Source organism: Plectropomus leopardus, chromosome 4, assembly GCF_026936395.1.
Source record: "Plectropomus leopardus strain MGB_pleo_1.0 chromosome 4, ASM2693639v1, whole genome shotgun sequence".
Taxonomy (NCBI): Eukaryota; Metazoa; Chordata; class Actinopteri; order Perciformes; family Serranidae; genus Plectropomus; species Plectropomus leopardus.
The window spans coordinates 24,305,194-24,318,799 of NC_142179.1; the positions used below are offsets into that span (position 1 = coordinate 24,305,194).

The following is a 13,606-nucleotide window of genomic DNA, read 5'->3' on the forward strand; positions in this document are numbered from 1 at the left end:
AGAAAACCAAAAGCACAGATGACAATCAAAAGTCTTTCTGAGAAAATTTGTAAGAAATGAAAAACTTTGTAGATACAACTACAGATTTGTATAGGACCTGCTAATGGGGGTAAAACTAAAAAATAATCAAAAACTAGAAATACCACATTATGGCTATATGTATGCCCCTGCAAATCATTCAAGTTGTAGTTATAGTTTACATCCATATCTGTTGAGACTCACATGCAGCCATGACAGTAGACAATGCTTCAAATATAAATGTTGCTGCAAGGAAGCTTCAAATTCTAAAACACTGATGCTTCACACTCATCTTCAACCGGCAGCACAGAAGATCTATACAACCAGCACAGTTTGAAGGTGCACATCCAAAATAGTGTCACCAACATCATCACACTGAAGCTGAACATTGACCTTTTGGATATAAAATGTCATTGCATCATCATGTTATTCTTTTAGACGTTTGTGTGAAATTTCATCAGAATTAGCTTTTTAATTTTTAAGTGAGGTTCAAAAACATGTTTTGTGAGGACCAAATACTCCTTTTCCACCAAATTTAGCAGTTGTACGCAGGTTTTTTTTAAACATGGGAAAACCCGCTAAAAATAGGCTATAGACATCATTCCCTTTGCCAGTATACTACAGCTGTACACAGGGCTCTGCGGCAGATGAGCATGCCTTTTTTTTCTGCTTTGTTACATTCAATGTGACAGACAGGCCTTAGAACTAGTTAGTAAACAGTAGAAAGCAGCATGGAGGTCAGTGAAAAAGTTACAGTGGTTACTCTTTTTAGGAAGTATCTCTTACTTATTCTGTCTCTCTGTTAAAATCGGAGCAGACTTATAGGGAATGATATTTGAGAGCTGTTTGGGCAGTGACAGACGGTATTTTTGTTGGTGGGTTATAAATATGGCACATTACACTGGGGTGTTGTATTTCCATTACTGTCTATAGGAGCCGGAGCCAAGTCTTGAGTTATTGTGTTAATGAGAATGAGATGAATGCATGGTCACAGTGACCTTGACCTTTGACCACCAAAATCTAATCAGTTCATCCCTGAGTCCAAGTGAATGTTTGTGCCAAATTTGAAGAAATTCCTTCCAAGCGTTCCTGTGATGTCAAGAAAGTGGTACTTTTTCGCATTCATGAGAATGGGACAGACAGACAGACAGACAGACAGACGGGTGGACAGATAAACGGACAAATTGAAAACATGATACAAAGGCCAACAGGCTGGTCAACCTACTTGCCATTGAGTCAAAATACTCTTCAGCTTGTAATTCACCTAAACTATCCCACTAGTCATTTCCACTTCTTACACCTATCACACCAATCAAGGCATTAATCAATCAGTTAGTTAGCCATTTAGTCAGAAAACAAACAGGCTAAAAACTTAGCCCACCCACAAATCGTCCATCTATCCATTGAAACTTCCAGCCTGCCAGGAAGTCAGGTCAGCCAGTCAGCCAGTCAACCCTGGGGGTCCTAGGGTAGTATTAATCAGTCTGGTTTCTGCTGAAAAGCTCAATCTGCAGATGATGGATGAGCCATCGTGCTGAGGGAGCTGAAGTGACAGGTGACAAAGAAGGACACACACACCTGTATAAATCCACTCTCCCTCCTGTCTGGCTACACCGTCAAGGTAGCGGGGTGAAAAGTGTATGTGCAAGTGTTTATGTGTGTGCAGGCGCAAGTGTCTCAGCATGTGTCCTGCTCTGCTAATGAAGTCATCTGAACAGTGATTTAACAGCCCTGGTGTAAAAGCCTACCGCCCTTAACTCATAGCCTTGCTCCATTAGAATGTGATATAAACCCTGGGCACAATAACTGTCCTGCCACTGTAACAATATATAGGAGGCCAATGGGCCACACTGCTAACTCACACAGTCAAGGGAGCGAAAAAATATATATTGGCTGTGTACAGGGAAGGGAAGTCATTCAAGGAGACTAAAACTCGCAAGACAGAAAATACAGAACATCACAAGGTCACAGTGATAGGTGTTTTTGTACAGTATGACACAGTGTCATTACTATTAACACTGTCAAAAGTCAAAGATTATATCCTCCAGTTTGTCCAGCGACTGGAGGGAGCAAAAGAGTTATTGTTGTGAAGCCTCTGTGAAAACAACCGAGGGCGCTTCAGTCTGCCGTTATGCAGAAAGCGTTATCCTTATCTACACTAACAAATGGATCAGTGGATCCAACATCAGTGCGCTTATCCCGTGAATGGTCTTCTATAGCTAGGGAGATATTTTTGAGTCGGAGATGGATCTGAGGAAAACTTTGACAGCTTACATGTCGCCAGCCGTGAAACTAACTTCTTGCTCTGTGCGAGCGTCTCAGGCAGAACCAAAGCCATTCTCCAAATCCTCCATGAAATCTGCTCCTCTGGCCCAACAAAGAGAGGCTAATGAGGCAAATGGCAGAATCTCAGACACTTTGATACTGTGAGATTAGGGTGAATTATATAACCTTTACCCCCCTCCCACTCCCATCCTTCCTCATACGTTTTGGCGCTGTGTCAGTATTGACTGCTCTCTCTCTCTCTCTTTCCGTGTCACTCACAATCTCAAACTGCGTCCAATCTCTTTTTTTCTCTCTCCTCCTATCTAACTTCATATCCACTTCATTCAGTTTCTATTCATGTATGCCCCAACACTAATTTGGCTCAGTCAAGCAATGACAGTATCTGTTTTAACATGCAACAAAGCAGCATATAAGAGGAGGAAGAATAGAGAGTGTGTATGTATGTGTGGGAAGAGGGGAGTAGAGTCACGAAGACGACAAAGCTCGTCACAGCACAGCACAGAGCCGCGTACTTCACCCTTATTAGACCTGTGTCCTTGGCAGATGCAGAGCTTGCCCTTTGTTAGCAAGGTGTGTGCGTGTGTGTGTGTGTGTTACAATGGCGGTGATTTAGAATGGATTGGGCGTAGGCGTGGAGACAAGGTGCAGTAGCCCCATGGCTCCCTGATAGCTGGCAGCGTGACAGCTGTGAATGGAGAACAGGGAACAGCCTGAAGTATTGCCATCTAATATGTGTCACATACCTGCATAAATATTTATGCCCATTGCAGAGCAGAATGGGTGAGGAGGGGGGCGAAGGGGAGGATGGGACAGGGGTGGTGGACTTGGGTGAAAAACTCTTCAATCAGGTGAAACCAAGCTCGTCACTCTTTTCTTCTCTAAGTATATTTCTGTTTGTGTCAAGGCCTAAAAAGTACCCAAAGAGCAGGCACACCTCAATTACAGAAATCTGCCTACATTTTTTTCCATGAATAGTCACACATGTACTTTAACAAAGACAGGATCTCATGATTCAACACACACTGCATATTATGGCAATATTTCCAAAAAGTTCTTTTCAAAGCTTAGCCTCCATTTTGAGAGCCACAGGAGCCCTTGGCCTTTGAACAAAGTGGAATTTTGAACCTCTAATGAAGAGATTGCATGATCCCGAATGACTGGAGCTTATGCCGAGGTTAAGTCAAAAGAGAATTCAGGGTTGGAGGGAAACTTGCCTCAGGAGTCCCAAGTGAGCGCCTTATTTTGTACGGGTAAAGACACTACTGATGCAGCGCACCCCTCTGCAGAGTAGGGCTTTTATTTCATGAAAAGACCGCTCAAAAAACAAAAACACCTGTGAGGAACGTAATAGAAACATGAAAACACAGAAAGACCTGCGTTTGCATGTGTGCACAAGCCGCTGTCATTGAACATGTGTATACGTAACGAGTGAAATTAGTGTATTACCTGTTGGCCAGCAGAGTTTTGAAGGTGACCCGACTCATGCCCTGATAGGCTGGCAGCAGCCTCGGCCAGTCCCATGCCCAGTCGACCACTGCACTCTGTTGATGTATGAGGATAGCGTATTGTTAGTTATTAATCAGGGTTAATACCATCAGTGCATTACCGCTCCAGCTGGGACCCACTAACAAAGGAGGAGGGGGGTCCCCAGCGCAGGCTACCGACACCGGGCGATCAATCATGTCCGCACAAGAAGGTTTTTATTCCAATAAGACAGCAATTAATTTATAAATCCATTTGGGGGGATGTAGCCATCATTTATAGAAAGATAAATCAATTTTGGGAGGGAGTCGTTACTCTTGTGACTGCTTGGCTTTTTTTCTTACCATCTTCAATGGCACCCCGCCAGCCCCTCCTCTTCCTTCCTTCTCTCTCTCCACCTCTTGCTCTCACTCTCTCTTTTTCGTAAACACACACACGCGCACACACAAACACGCTTGGCACTAGCACCATATTGGGAAAGCAAATAAAAATCAGATTGCTTTGATTGCCAAAATGTCACTCTTAACTCCAGGCTGAGTTTTATTGACAAAAGGAGGAGAACTCCACTCGTTCCCTCCATCCATCCATCCCCCCTCTGCTCCTTCCTCGTAGGTGATTGATGGATGTAACTTTTTTTTCTCCCCCCTCCCCTCCACCCTCCATTTTATTTGACAAACAACACAGGCACCTGAAGCGGAGAAGGCATTTTAATCATTCTCTTAATAGGGTGTTTCTATGCAAAGCTATGCAGCCTCCTGTGATAAGCCGAAAACAGGCCAAGTCTTAGGATTAAAACGTGTCTGTTCTTGAAAAACAATGGCGGCAACACAGCTACATTACAAGGGATGTAATGTGTGTATAAATACATCTAATCCATTTTTAAAAAAAGTAAAAAGACACACACAAGCCTATCTCGAGGAAATACTCGCTTTTGTTGATTGTTTTCTGTGATATCAGCGGGATTTCCCTTGATAGTAGGAGAGAAATGAGGGGGAAAGTCGACATCTCTCATATTAAAACTACCTGTAGCTAGACTTATCCCCTGTATGGAGAAAAAAAAAATCTAACAATTAACTGAACATCGTGGTGGCACTCCTGGGAGTAAGTTTGGGGTAAGAGGGTATACGGTTCAAAGCCCCAAAGAAGTGCACTTTAAGAATGCACTCTCCTTTAACATTACTCGTTCTTTCATGAAAAAGGATTCTTCTCTCATCTGTTCACCTTTTCAGTGTTCTTTTCTTCCTGCCAGCCTAACTTCTGCATGGAAAAAGGCAGCGACCTATGGAGAATAGGAGAGCCGAGCCCCCAGAAAGACCTGACAACTTTAGAGATTGCCACAGTATCCAGTTCACTAGAGACTCAAACAGCTCCTAACCTTCAACATTAAGCTTCTGGCCTTGGGAGAAAGTTGAAACGACAACGCCCTGCACATCACAAGTACATCAACACAGTACAAAGTCTGAAGGCATGAAGAAGCTCCAATAATCACTGGAACATCAAAACCATTTAATAGAACTAAAATAAATAAATGCATACGTAATTTTGCTAGCAAAATACACTGTGATGATATCCCTGAAAATACATGACAAACCTGATGCAGCTTCCTCTTGCCAATGTGGTCAAATTGGTGGAGAGGGTTGAAGCCGGCAGTGTCCGTGTGGCTTTCAGAGCCAAGGTCAAAGTTCACCAAGCAGGGAGGATTATCAGGCAAGTTCGTGCTTCCACTTAGTTTAAACATCAATAGTTCCTGTATCCAAGATGGAAGGGGAAAGAGAGGGTAAGAACACAAGAGAGACAGGAGGGAAAAAGGTTGAAAAAGTCTGACAGAAAATATTGTGTCAGGAAAAGAGCTGAAAAGCTAAGACCAACTGAGAGGCCAAAATGTTATTTACAAGAAAAACTTAACTTCCTCACCCTGAAAGAGCAGCGAATCATACTCAAGGACAATCAGCATACACAGCATACAGACATTTGTAACATTATTTTTACTATTACAATATTCAAATATGATAAAGCACCTCAAAAAGTTTACATTTTACTGACTAAATCAAGTTCAGACAGAACTTTTTTCCTTCTTCATTCCCAACGGATCAGCCTCATAAAGGTAAAATTAATGAAATGTTCAGGAACAGATATAGAGAAACAGAGAACAAATATACATTTTATAGAGAAACAGAAGGGATTTCAGGGTGCTAGTACACTTTCTGATTTTGTTTCTGCAACCTTTGCTGTGGTTGCGTAGCACAGGAGTCTTGCAAGACGTACAGCAAAAAGTAATGAGTGTGTGTACATCTCTGTGGGTGTGTGTACATGGGCAACCTGGTGTGAATCCACTATATTCCCATCCGTCAGTTTGACATGGCCTGTGAACCTCCTATCCCTCCACCTCACCAGCAGCCCGGTCTGTCCCTGACCTGTGTGTTCTTGCCTCGACCTTGGCTAGGCAGAGATACTCGAGCTGCCAGGAGGGTAACTCGGAGCCTACTTGGGAATCCTATTCACATTCTATTAACTTGCTATACGCAGAGTTATGGCTGGATCACGGATTCCATCAAAAGCAGCATACTGTATAGGATACTTATGTTTGTGTTATTCCTAATAGACGGGGTATAGGAGGAGCAGGTCTATAACATCATGAGCATCAACAAGTGTAGCCTCTCCTCACTCTTTCAAGAACTCTATTGCTGCACCTCTGCACATATATGCCCTGATGATCACTGAAGGTCCTCCACTATTAGTGTCATTGACCAAGCATTTGAGGATTTTTCATGCTGTATTGTTTTTCTTGAATGCAATGGGGAAAAAGGGGGAAAAAAAGAAATATAGGGGCATTTAGTGGCATCTAGTGGTGAGGACAGCATATTGCAACCAGCTGAAATCTCTTCCAGTTAGGATTCCTTCAGTGTTTATTGTTCAGAGGATTTTTAGTTTGAGCTGAATTACCCACAGAGGTATCTGCCTCTACTAAATAAATGGATCAGGTGATTAAAACTGGTAAAGACATTTAATAATACAATTTGAGATTAAAAATCAGTTTCTCCTATGCTGTTTGGCACATTGGGGTCAGGGGGTCTATTTTACAAAATTATCATTATATAAATAACACTCTCCTTAGAATAGAAGTATATCATCATCTCCCTTCTAAAAACAGAACTGTCCAGTGTAGTCACCATTGTGCCTGGGTGCATAAGTCGGAAAGTTTTGAAAAACAGACTAATATACTTTTCTTTAATGGAATTTGTTGTCAATAAAAGAAAAATACAGAACACTGCCAGCCTCATCCTATAATTAATTATTTTTCCCAGTGAAAGATCCATTAGAAAACAGTTCATAAGTAGATGTGATGCAGTGTATAGAGAAGCATAAGTTGGTGCTTTTGTGATACAGTAACAGGGGATTGATTTTGGGATATAAATGTATTGTACTGTAGGTGGAGGATGTTCCAGTTTGACATTCACTAAAGGAGAAATGTCAACAGGCCTACCTTAAGAAGAGTTATGGAACCATTTAAAATAACCTGAATCTCTGTACATAGCTTTTCTTATGTACGTTTTACTTATTCTTCTAGGGACCATACTCACTTCAGAGCACTTGTTTTACCAGCTGTGTACTGTATATATATATATATATATATATATATATATACTGTACATATTTACTTCAATTTACTTGGGCACTTTCTAGAGAACTTCTACTTTTCATTCTGTTCAACTTTTTCTCTGAAGCGAGTTTAGCTAAAATAACTTCTACTTGAGTTTTTTTTTTTTTTTTTTTAAGGAACTGCTGCTCTTTCTCACTCTGATTTCCTCCAAAGAGTTTTGTACTGAATAACTACATGTGGCTCCCTCTCCTCTACATGTGGTGAGCGTACAACACAGGAAATCCCTGTAGGTTTGCACCCTTGAGGTCACCCGAACAACAGAAGATCAGAACAAGCAGACTGCACACAGGCAGCAGCCCTCTTCCCTCTGTCTCCCCCTCCTGAACAGCCTGCGGCCTCAGGCCAGCAGCCACCTAATTGCTGAGGAGAGGGAGTGCTTCCCTACCTCATTGCCTTGGATGATGTGATAGATCTGCCTCAGGTAGTCGCTGCCACCTGCTTTGTGGCAGACCTCCAGCAGCATCAGGCCTATTTTCTGCTCAGTCAGTTCAGCCACAGCGACTCCGCTCTCCTTCCCTCGCTCAAATACGCTGAGAGAGAAACAGAGATGGGAAAAGGAGATGGAAAGTAAACACAAAGACGGAAAAAAAAATCACAGAGTGGGGCAAAGAGAAAGGAGAGGAAACAGGAAGAGGGAGGGTGTCAGCTTGTGTCTCTACACAAGCTGACACCTCTGGCTGGAAAAGAATATTCTAGTTTGGAGAAGAATTTAGAGTAAAATTTGGAATTTGCAATACACAAGAAAATTAGCTGAAACATGACTCCTGAGTTTTGAATTAATTAGTTTTAGTTTTTAGAGAAATCATTCACTCCAGAGGGAAAATGAACTTAAAATGCAATTCTTGGCAAGAAAAGAAATATCTTTTTGCTTCACTAAACATTCTGAGAAACCATGCAGTCCGGACAAGGCTAACGTGAGTGAGAAATACAAATTACTGAGGGTTAGATAACGAAATAATTTTCACTGTTTTCAATTCCCATTCATGAGATACATAGGAGAATTTTGACCGAAGGATGCTGGTGCACTAAAAGTGATTGGTGTGTGTGTTCTTAAGTGTGGATGTGTGTGTGTGTAATTGCGTGTCAAGGTCCTCATGCATGTACAGTCCCCACCCCTGGCAGACGCCCGCATCATTTTCCTGCCCTTCCTGTATGGATGGATATCACACTACCGTCCATCAAACCATCTCCTTCACATACACTTCCTGTCATTGTTCTTTCTCTCTCCCTCTCTTCTCCTTTGTAATTATAAGGTGGCAGAAACGGTGTCGCCTGTCAGACAGCCATTGGCTGCTTGACATTGAGAGTGGCAAAGGAAGAGGTGTCCCCTCTCGTCCGTGTACATCCCCTCATTCTTTTGCCTGGCGGCCCGGCGGTGGTGTTGTCGGCGATGGTGGCTGTGCATCCGTGTCAGCACCTGCGCTGTATCCTTTCCTGTCCATCACTGTGCAGGTGAAGCAGATGATTGGATTCAGTCAGCGGGGTGATTAATGAGGGCCCCTCCGGATTTGGGACAGCCTATCAATCATGTCATTAGGGCCAATGTGCCCTGAAAGAGGCAGACCTCCGCCAAGGAATAACTGCATTCATCTTCATCTGTGTATGCATCCCGTCAGCCCAGCCAGGGTCACCATGATGGAGAACAATAATCTTCTCCTCTACAAATTACTTTGCAAAGACAAGGTGGGTGGCGTTGGGAGGAGGGGGGGGGGGTTGTTGCAGTTGGGAAAGGAAGGAGGGAAAGTGGGATGAGGGAACAGAGGTGGGAGGGCTGGCAAGGGGCAAATGTTCTTTGTTGAGGGGTTTACTCTGTATGTGTATGTGTGTGTGTGTGTGTGTGTGTGTGTGTGTGTGTGTGTGTGTGTGTGTGTGTGTACGTGCAAAATGCCAGTGAGTGGAGTGCCAGTTGTTTTTGGAGTTATTACACCCCTCTCCCGCTCTCTCTCTTTCTGACACTGTATTCTGATTGTTTACAAGCCAGGCGTCACTTCCCTGTGAAGGTTAGTTTAATGAATAGTAATGATCCCACTGAATGCCTCCGACAGGTGATACATAATCACTCTTCTTTCACTTTTCCACTCAACCCCCTCCCCCCCGCTCCCCCGCCCAGCCCCCCCCCCACCCCCCACCGTCCCTCTTCCTGTCACTGAAACACACAGCATTTCCTAGAACCGGCCATAATCTACTCACAGTTTTTATTTATTTAATTTCTCTCCTTTTTTTAATTGTACATGTTGTGTTATGGCGCTGACTCACTTTTTTATGAGGATGGATGTAACCAGAGTTTGTGATGATGTAGTGAGCGACCAGAGGCACAATTTCTGGGAACAAGCTACAAAACGGCGAGCCAAAGGTCACAGATCAGCCCAAAGTGAAAGCTGTTTACCCATCACTCCAGGCTGCAGTCCACTCAGTCAGACAGTGTGTCCATCATTCACCACAACAAACACATCTGAGATCCACTGATCTTGATCATGAAGCTCGTCAATGAAAAATGATCGGGATGATACGATACATCAGAATTTGAACGCTCAATTAAAAAAAAGCATGTCTAAGCTGCGTTCTTTTTCATTGTTTTATTCAGCATTTATATTCAATGTCAAGTAGCTGAATATGACATCACTCAGTCACATCAGTCTGAACCTCCTCCTTCATCAGCCCTCAAAGTCTATCTAACTATTGATACATCATAAAACTTATGTACTGGGAAATTCATTTTATAAAAAGCTGTTTTTACGATTAAAGTGATCTAAATAAAAGGATACCGCCTTTTTTGCATGGTGTGCATGAATAATCAATACAAACAGATTCTAATGATGGATTATGTGCATAAAGCATTTTCCTGAATGCATGAAAACAGCAATATAAACTACATCAATACCATTCTGACCTTGACCTCCTGCTGAATCCCCTCAGTTGACCTCTCACCTGTCTGAGCAGAGCTTTCGGGCCTTCTGCAGCTGCATACTTGTCCACTTGGGTCTTTTTTCCTCCAGAGTCTGCAGCACTTTGTGTACTGTAGGTTTGGGAACACCCTGACAGACAGATGATTAGTTGGCAGACATCAATATGATGAAATTATAGCATTAATATACAATTTCAACCATAAAAGCCTAGTATAGTGTTCTACCATGCCCTAATCTGTACATCCCTACTTATTAATATTGATAGTATTGTTATTATTACTTAGACCTTAGCCCATACCTTCTGTTGAATGCCCATGGTAGCCTGTAGGCACTCAGCCAGCAGGGACAGGGGCTCCTTTGCCCCACGGTCCAGGGCCAGACCACTGATCTGCTCTAGTGTGTCTGAGTCCTCTAGACCCTGGATCAGACAGCCTAACAGGGCCCAGAGTAACAGGCCCATTAAGCGCAGCTGCCGGGTATGCTGGGAGAGGTGCTTCTCTGCCACTTGGAAGAGGAAGCGGACAGAGAGAGGCACGGACGCTACGGCCAAGGGCAGGTTGGTGAAAATGAAGGACAAGGCTTCGATTGTTCCGGATATGACAGCTGGAAAGAGAAAAATTGTTAGTTTTGGAATACAAGCCTAAATATTTTAAAGTTCACTTGAAAATGTGACACTCAGTCTGTGCGTACTCTTAACAGAAGTATCTTTTCCCCGTGCTTCCTGTGGTGTGTAGTTCCACTCCTTTGGTATTTTAGCCAGGATACTTTCTGGTACATTTTGCTTGAACAAGGCTCCACTGGGCTCCTCTGTGGTCTGCCAACCCATCACCATGGAGACCAAGTGAACTAGGAGGCTGTTGATAGACTTGGTGACCACCGCCCGGATACAGCTGATCACTATAGGTACAGCCTGCGTTGTGTCTGACAAAAATGGCAAATAAATACAGCAGGTAATGGAGGGTGTGTGAATATCAAATTGAACACATATGACCTTACAACTTCTATCACTGATTTTAATGCTGGAATAAAAATAACGCATTAAGTCAATGTCAGGCTGTGACTAGTGTGGTTCTGTAAGAAGGACTGAAGCCAGTGAACAAGAAGAAACCCAGTTTGCAGGATGCAAAATGCCAGACCTAAACTGACTCACATAAGATATGTGTAAAGTATTATTGTCTATGTAAGCAGCCTTGCAATGCATTTTGGTAGTGTAACGCATTCCAAGAGATGGGGCGTCCACTCATCATTTGCATAAAGTTGAATCTAGGCTGTTTTATGCAATTCAGGGGTGTCTGGTGCTAACTGCTGCCACTTGAAACTACTATAAATCTTCTAAACCAACCATTGTCAATCTAAATAGAAGACAGATCAGCAAATGCATAGCTTATTTCTCTCCTCCAATATTTTCGGAAACACATTTTGGTAAACTTTTTTCGTAATATAGGAGAACATTTCTAAGCAAGCTGCCATGCCTTGTGACACATGTATCATGTCCAGTGCTGGGAAGCAGCACAACCTCTAACTTTATTCATGTTAAATATAAAGTTTTTCAATATATTTTTCTAAAGGTTAGGATTTGATAAGTGTTAACCTCCTTCTGCTCCATTACAGACATGAAATACTTATGTTGTTCACTGATTATGTCCGCTGGATATTCTGGTGTTGTTTTCGTACTTATACTTTTTTTTTTTTTTATTTTGCATGTTCAAAATAAAAACTTAGATTTACAAAAAAAAATTAAAATAAACTTATGTCTAACCACTGATGTGCCGTCACTTTCTTTTTAAAAACGTCTCAGACCAAGATTACTTAGATGAAGATTTTGATAAGCAGAAATGCTTACTGGTACTCCAAACACCCTATTTTTAAAATGATCTTAAAAGCAGACATGAAGTATAAAGAAGTCTCTTAGTGCATAATAAAAAATTAAGACCTCCAACTGTATGTAGTTTTATCACTACATCAAGTCCTCAATTATTAAGGGCTGGACTTGTAAACTTGTCAGAAACCTGCAGACATGCCATATAATTGACATAAAAATGAAGGGTAGATGAAATTTTATGATTGCTACCAAATTAGAGTGGGTTACATGCTACAGTCCACCTCACACTCAGTCTGTGTGGCAAATGACTCCACTTTTCAGACAATGAAAAAACACAGAGATGTGAATAGCTTGCATGTCCACAGAGCGTTAAGGGATTCTGCTGAAATATCTCCACTAAAAGCGAGTAATGTCAAGTTAAATTCAGATGTTCTCGATCAAACCCAGGTGGCCCGCAGTAGAAATCTTACAACCTTCTCCAGGTGCACTATGTCTTCCGTCGCTCTGCCCTTTCATATCCCGCGCATATTGATAGCAGAGCAGCCACAGCATGAAGTTGTATGGCACCCATAAACTTCCTACAGCGTCGGCTGTAAAACCAAAGGCTACAACAGAGAGATATAGTGCTGTGACGGCACTCGAAGCGCACTGAAATCTCCAGGGACGCCTAACAAATGTGTGACCTCAGACCCGTAGAAAAAGAGGGGAGCGGAACAGAAAATGATATAGCTTTTCGGAGAAGAAGTGCTCAGTGGAAGGTGAGACCTAGACCTATTTTTCAAAGTCACTTGGTTCTCAGACTTTATACCGCCCGCTACTGTATTGACTGGTGTATTGATTCGAAACAACCTGCTACCGTGTGATGAAACATCAGTGTAAGTGGAGAAATAGTGAAATTCTAAACCCAATCTACGAAAGTTAACTCAGTGAACAGTTTAAATAGAAATGGGGGCACCGGGGGTATCCTGTAACCAAAGTTATATTACAAAGATTTGGCACAGTCCAATAATTAAACTAATTACCCTGTGAGGATAAATGATGATTGGATGACTTTGAGAATTTCTCTCTGGCTCACTCTATCTCCTTTTCGTTCTTTCCCTCTGTCGACCCCTCCCTTGCTCTGTCTCCATCCAAATACTCTTCTCCAATCACCCTAATTTATGCTACAATAATTACCACTCACCCAGGATATAAAAATCACCACCAAAAAGGGCTCCATACTCCACAGGAGTTCTGATTAAGCTCTGTATCAAAGCTTGTACCAGAGAGAGGCGGAAAGAAAGGAAGAGTTGGGGAGTAATTGCAGTCTCTATAACAGCATATTAAAGCCATGCTTCGGCTCACGTGCATGCAATGTCAACATTGGCCCTTTTGAGAGATGAGCTATTCAATGCAGGCAGATAAACTCTTATTTTTAGAAACATATCTAAA

At 42.4% G+C, this 13,606-nt stretch overlaps 1 protein-coding gene across 6 annotated transcripts in view; it reads right to left on the reverse strand.

Moving 5' to 3' along the window:
- The window catches only part of kiaa0825 (KIAA0825 ortholog), a 139,173-nt gene that overhangs the window by 68,877 nt on the left and 56,690 nt on the right, over window positions 1-13,606 (reverse strand). For 5 of the 6 annotated variants that reach the window (XM_088076891.1, XM_088076892.1, XM_088076893.1 and 2 more), the window contains 6 exons: window positions 11,044-11,274; window positions 10,652-10,956; window positions 10,376-10,482; window positions 7,833-7,977; window positions 5,378-5,533; window positions 3,751-3,845 (listed from right to left, as the gene is read on the reverse strand). In XM_088076891.1, the coding sequence (XP_087933017.1) occupies window positions 3,751-3,845; window positions 5,378-5,533; window positions 7,833-7,977; window positions 10,376-10,482; window positions 10,652-10,956; window positions 11,044-11,274 (1,039 nt within the window). The other variant, XM_088076895.1, reaches the window with a different exon arrangement.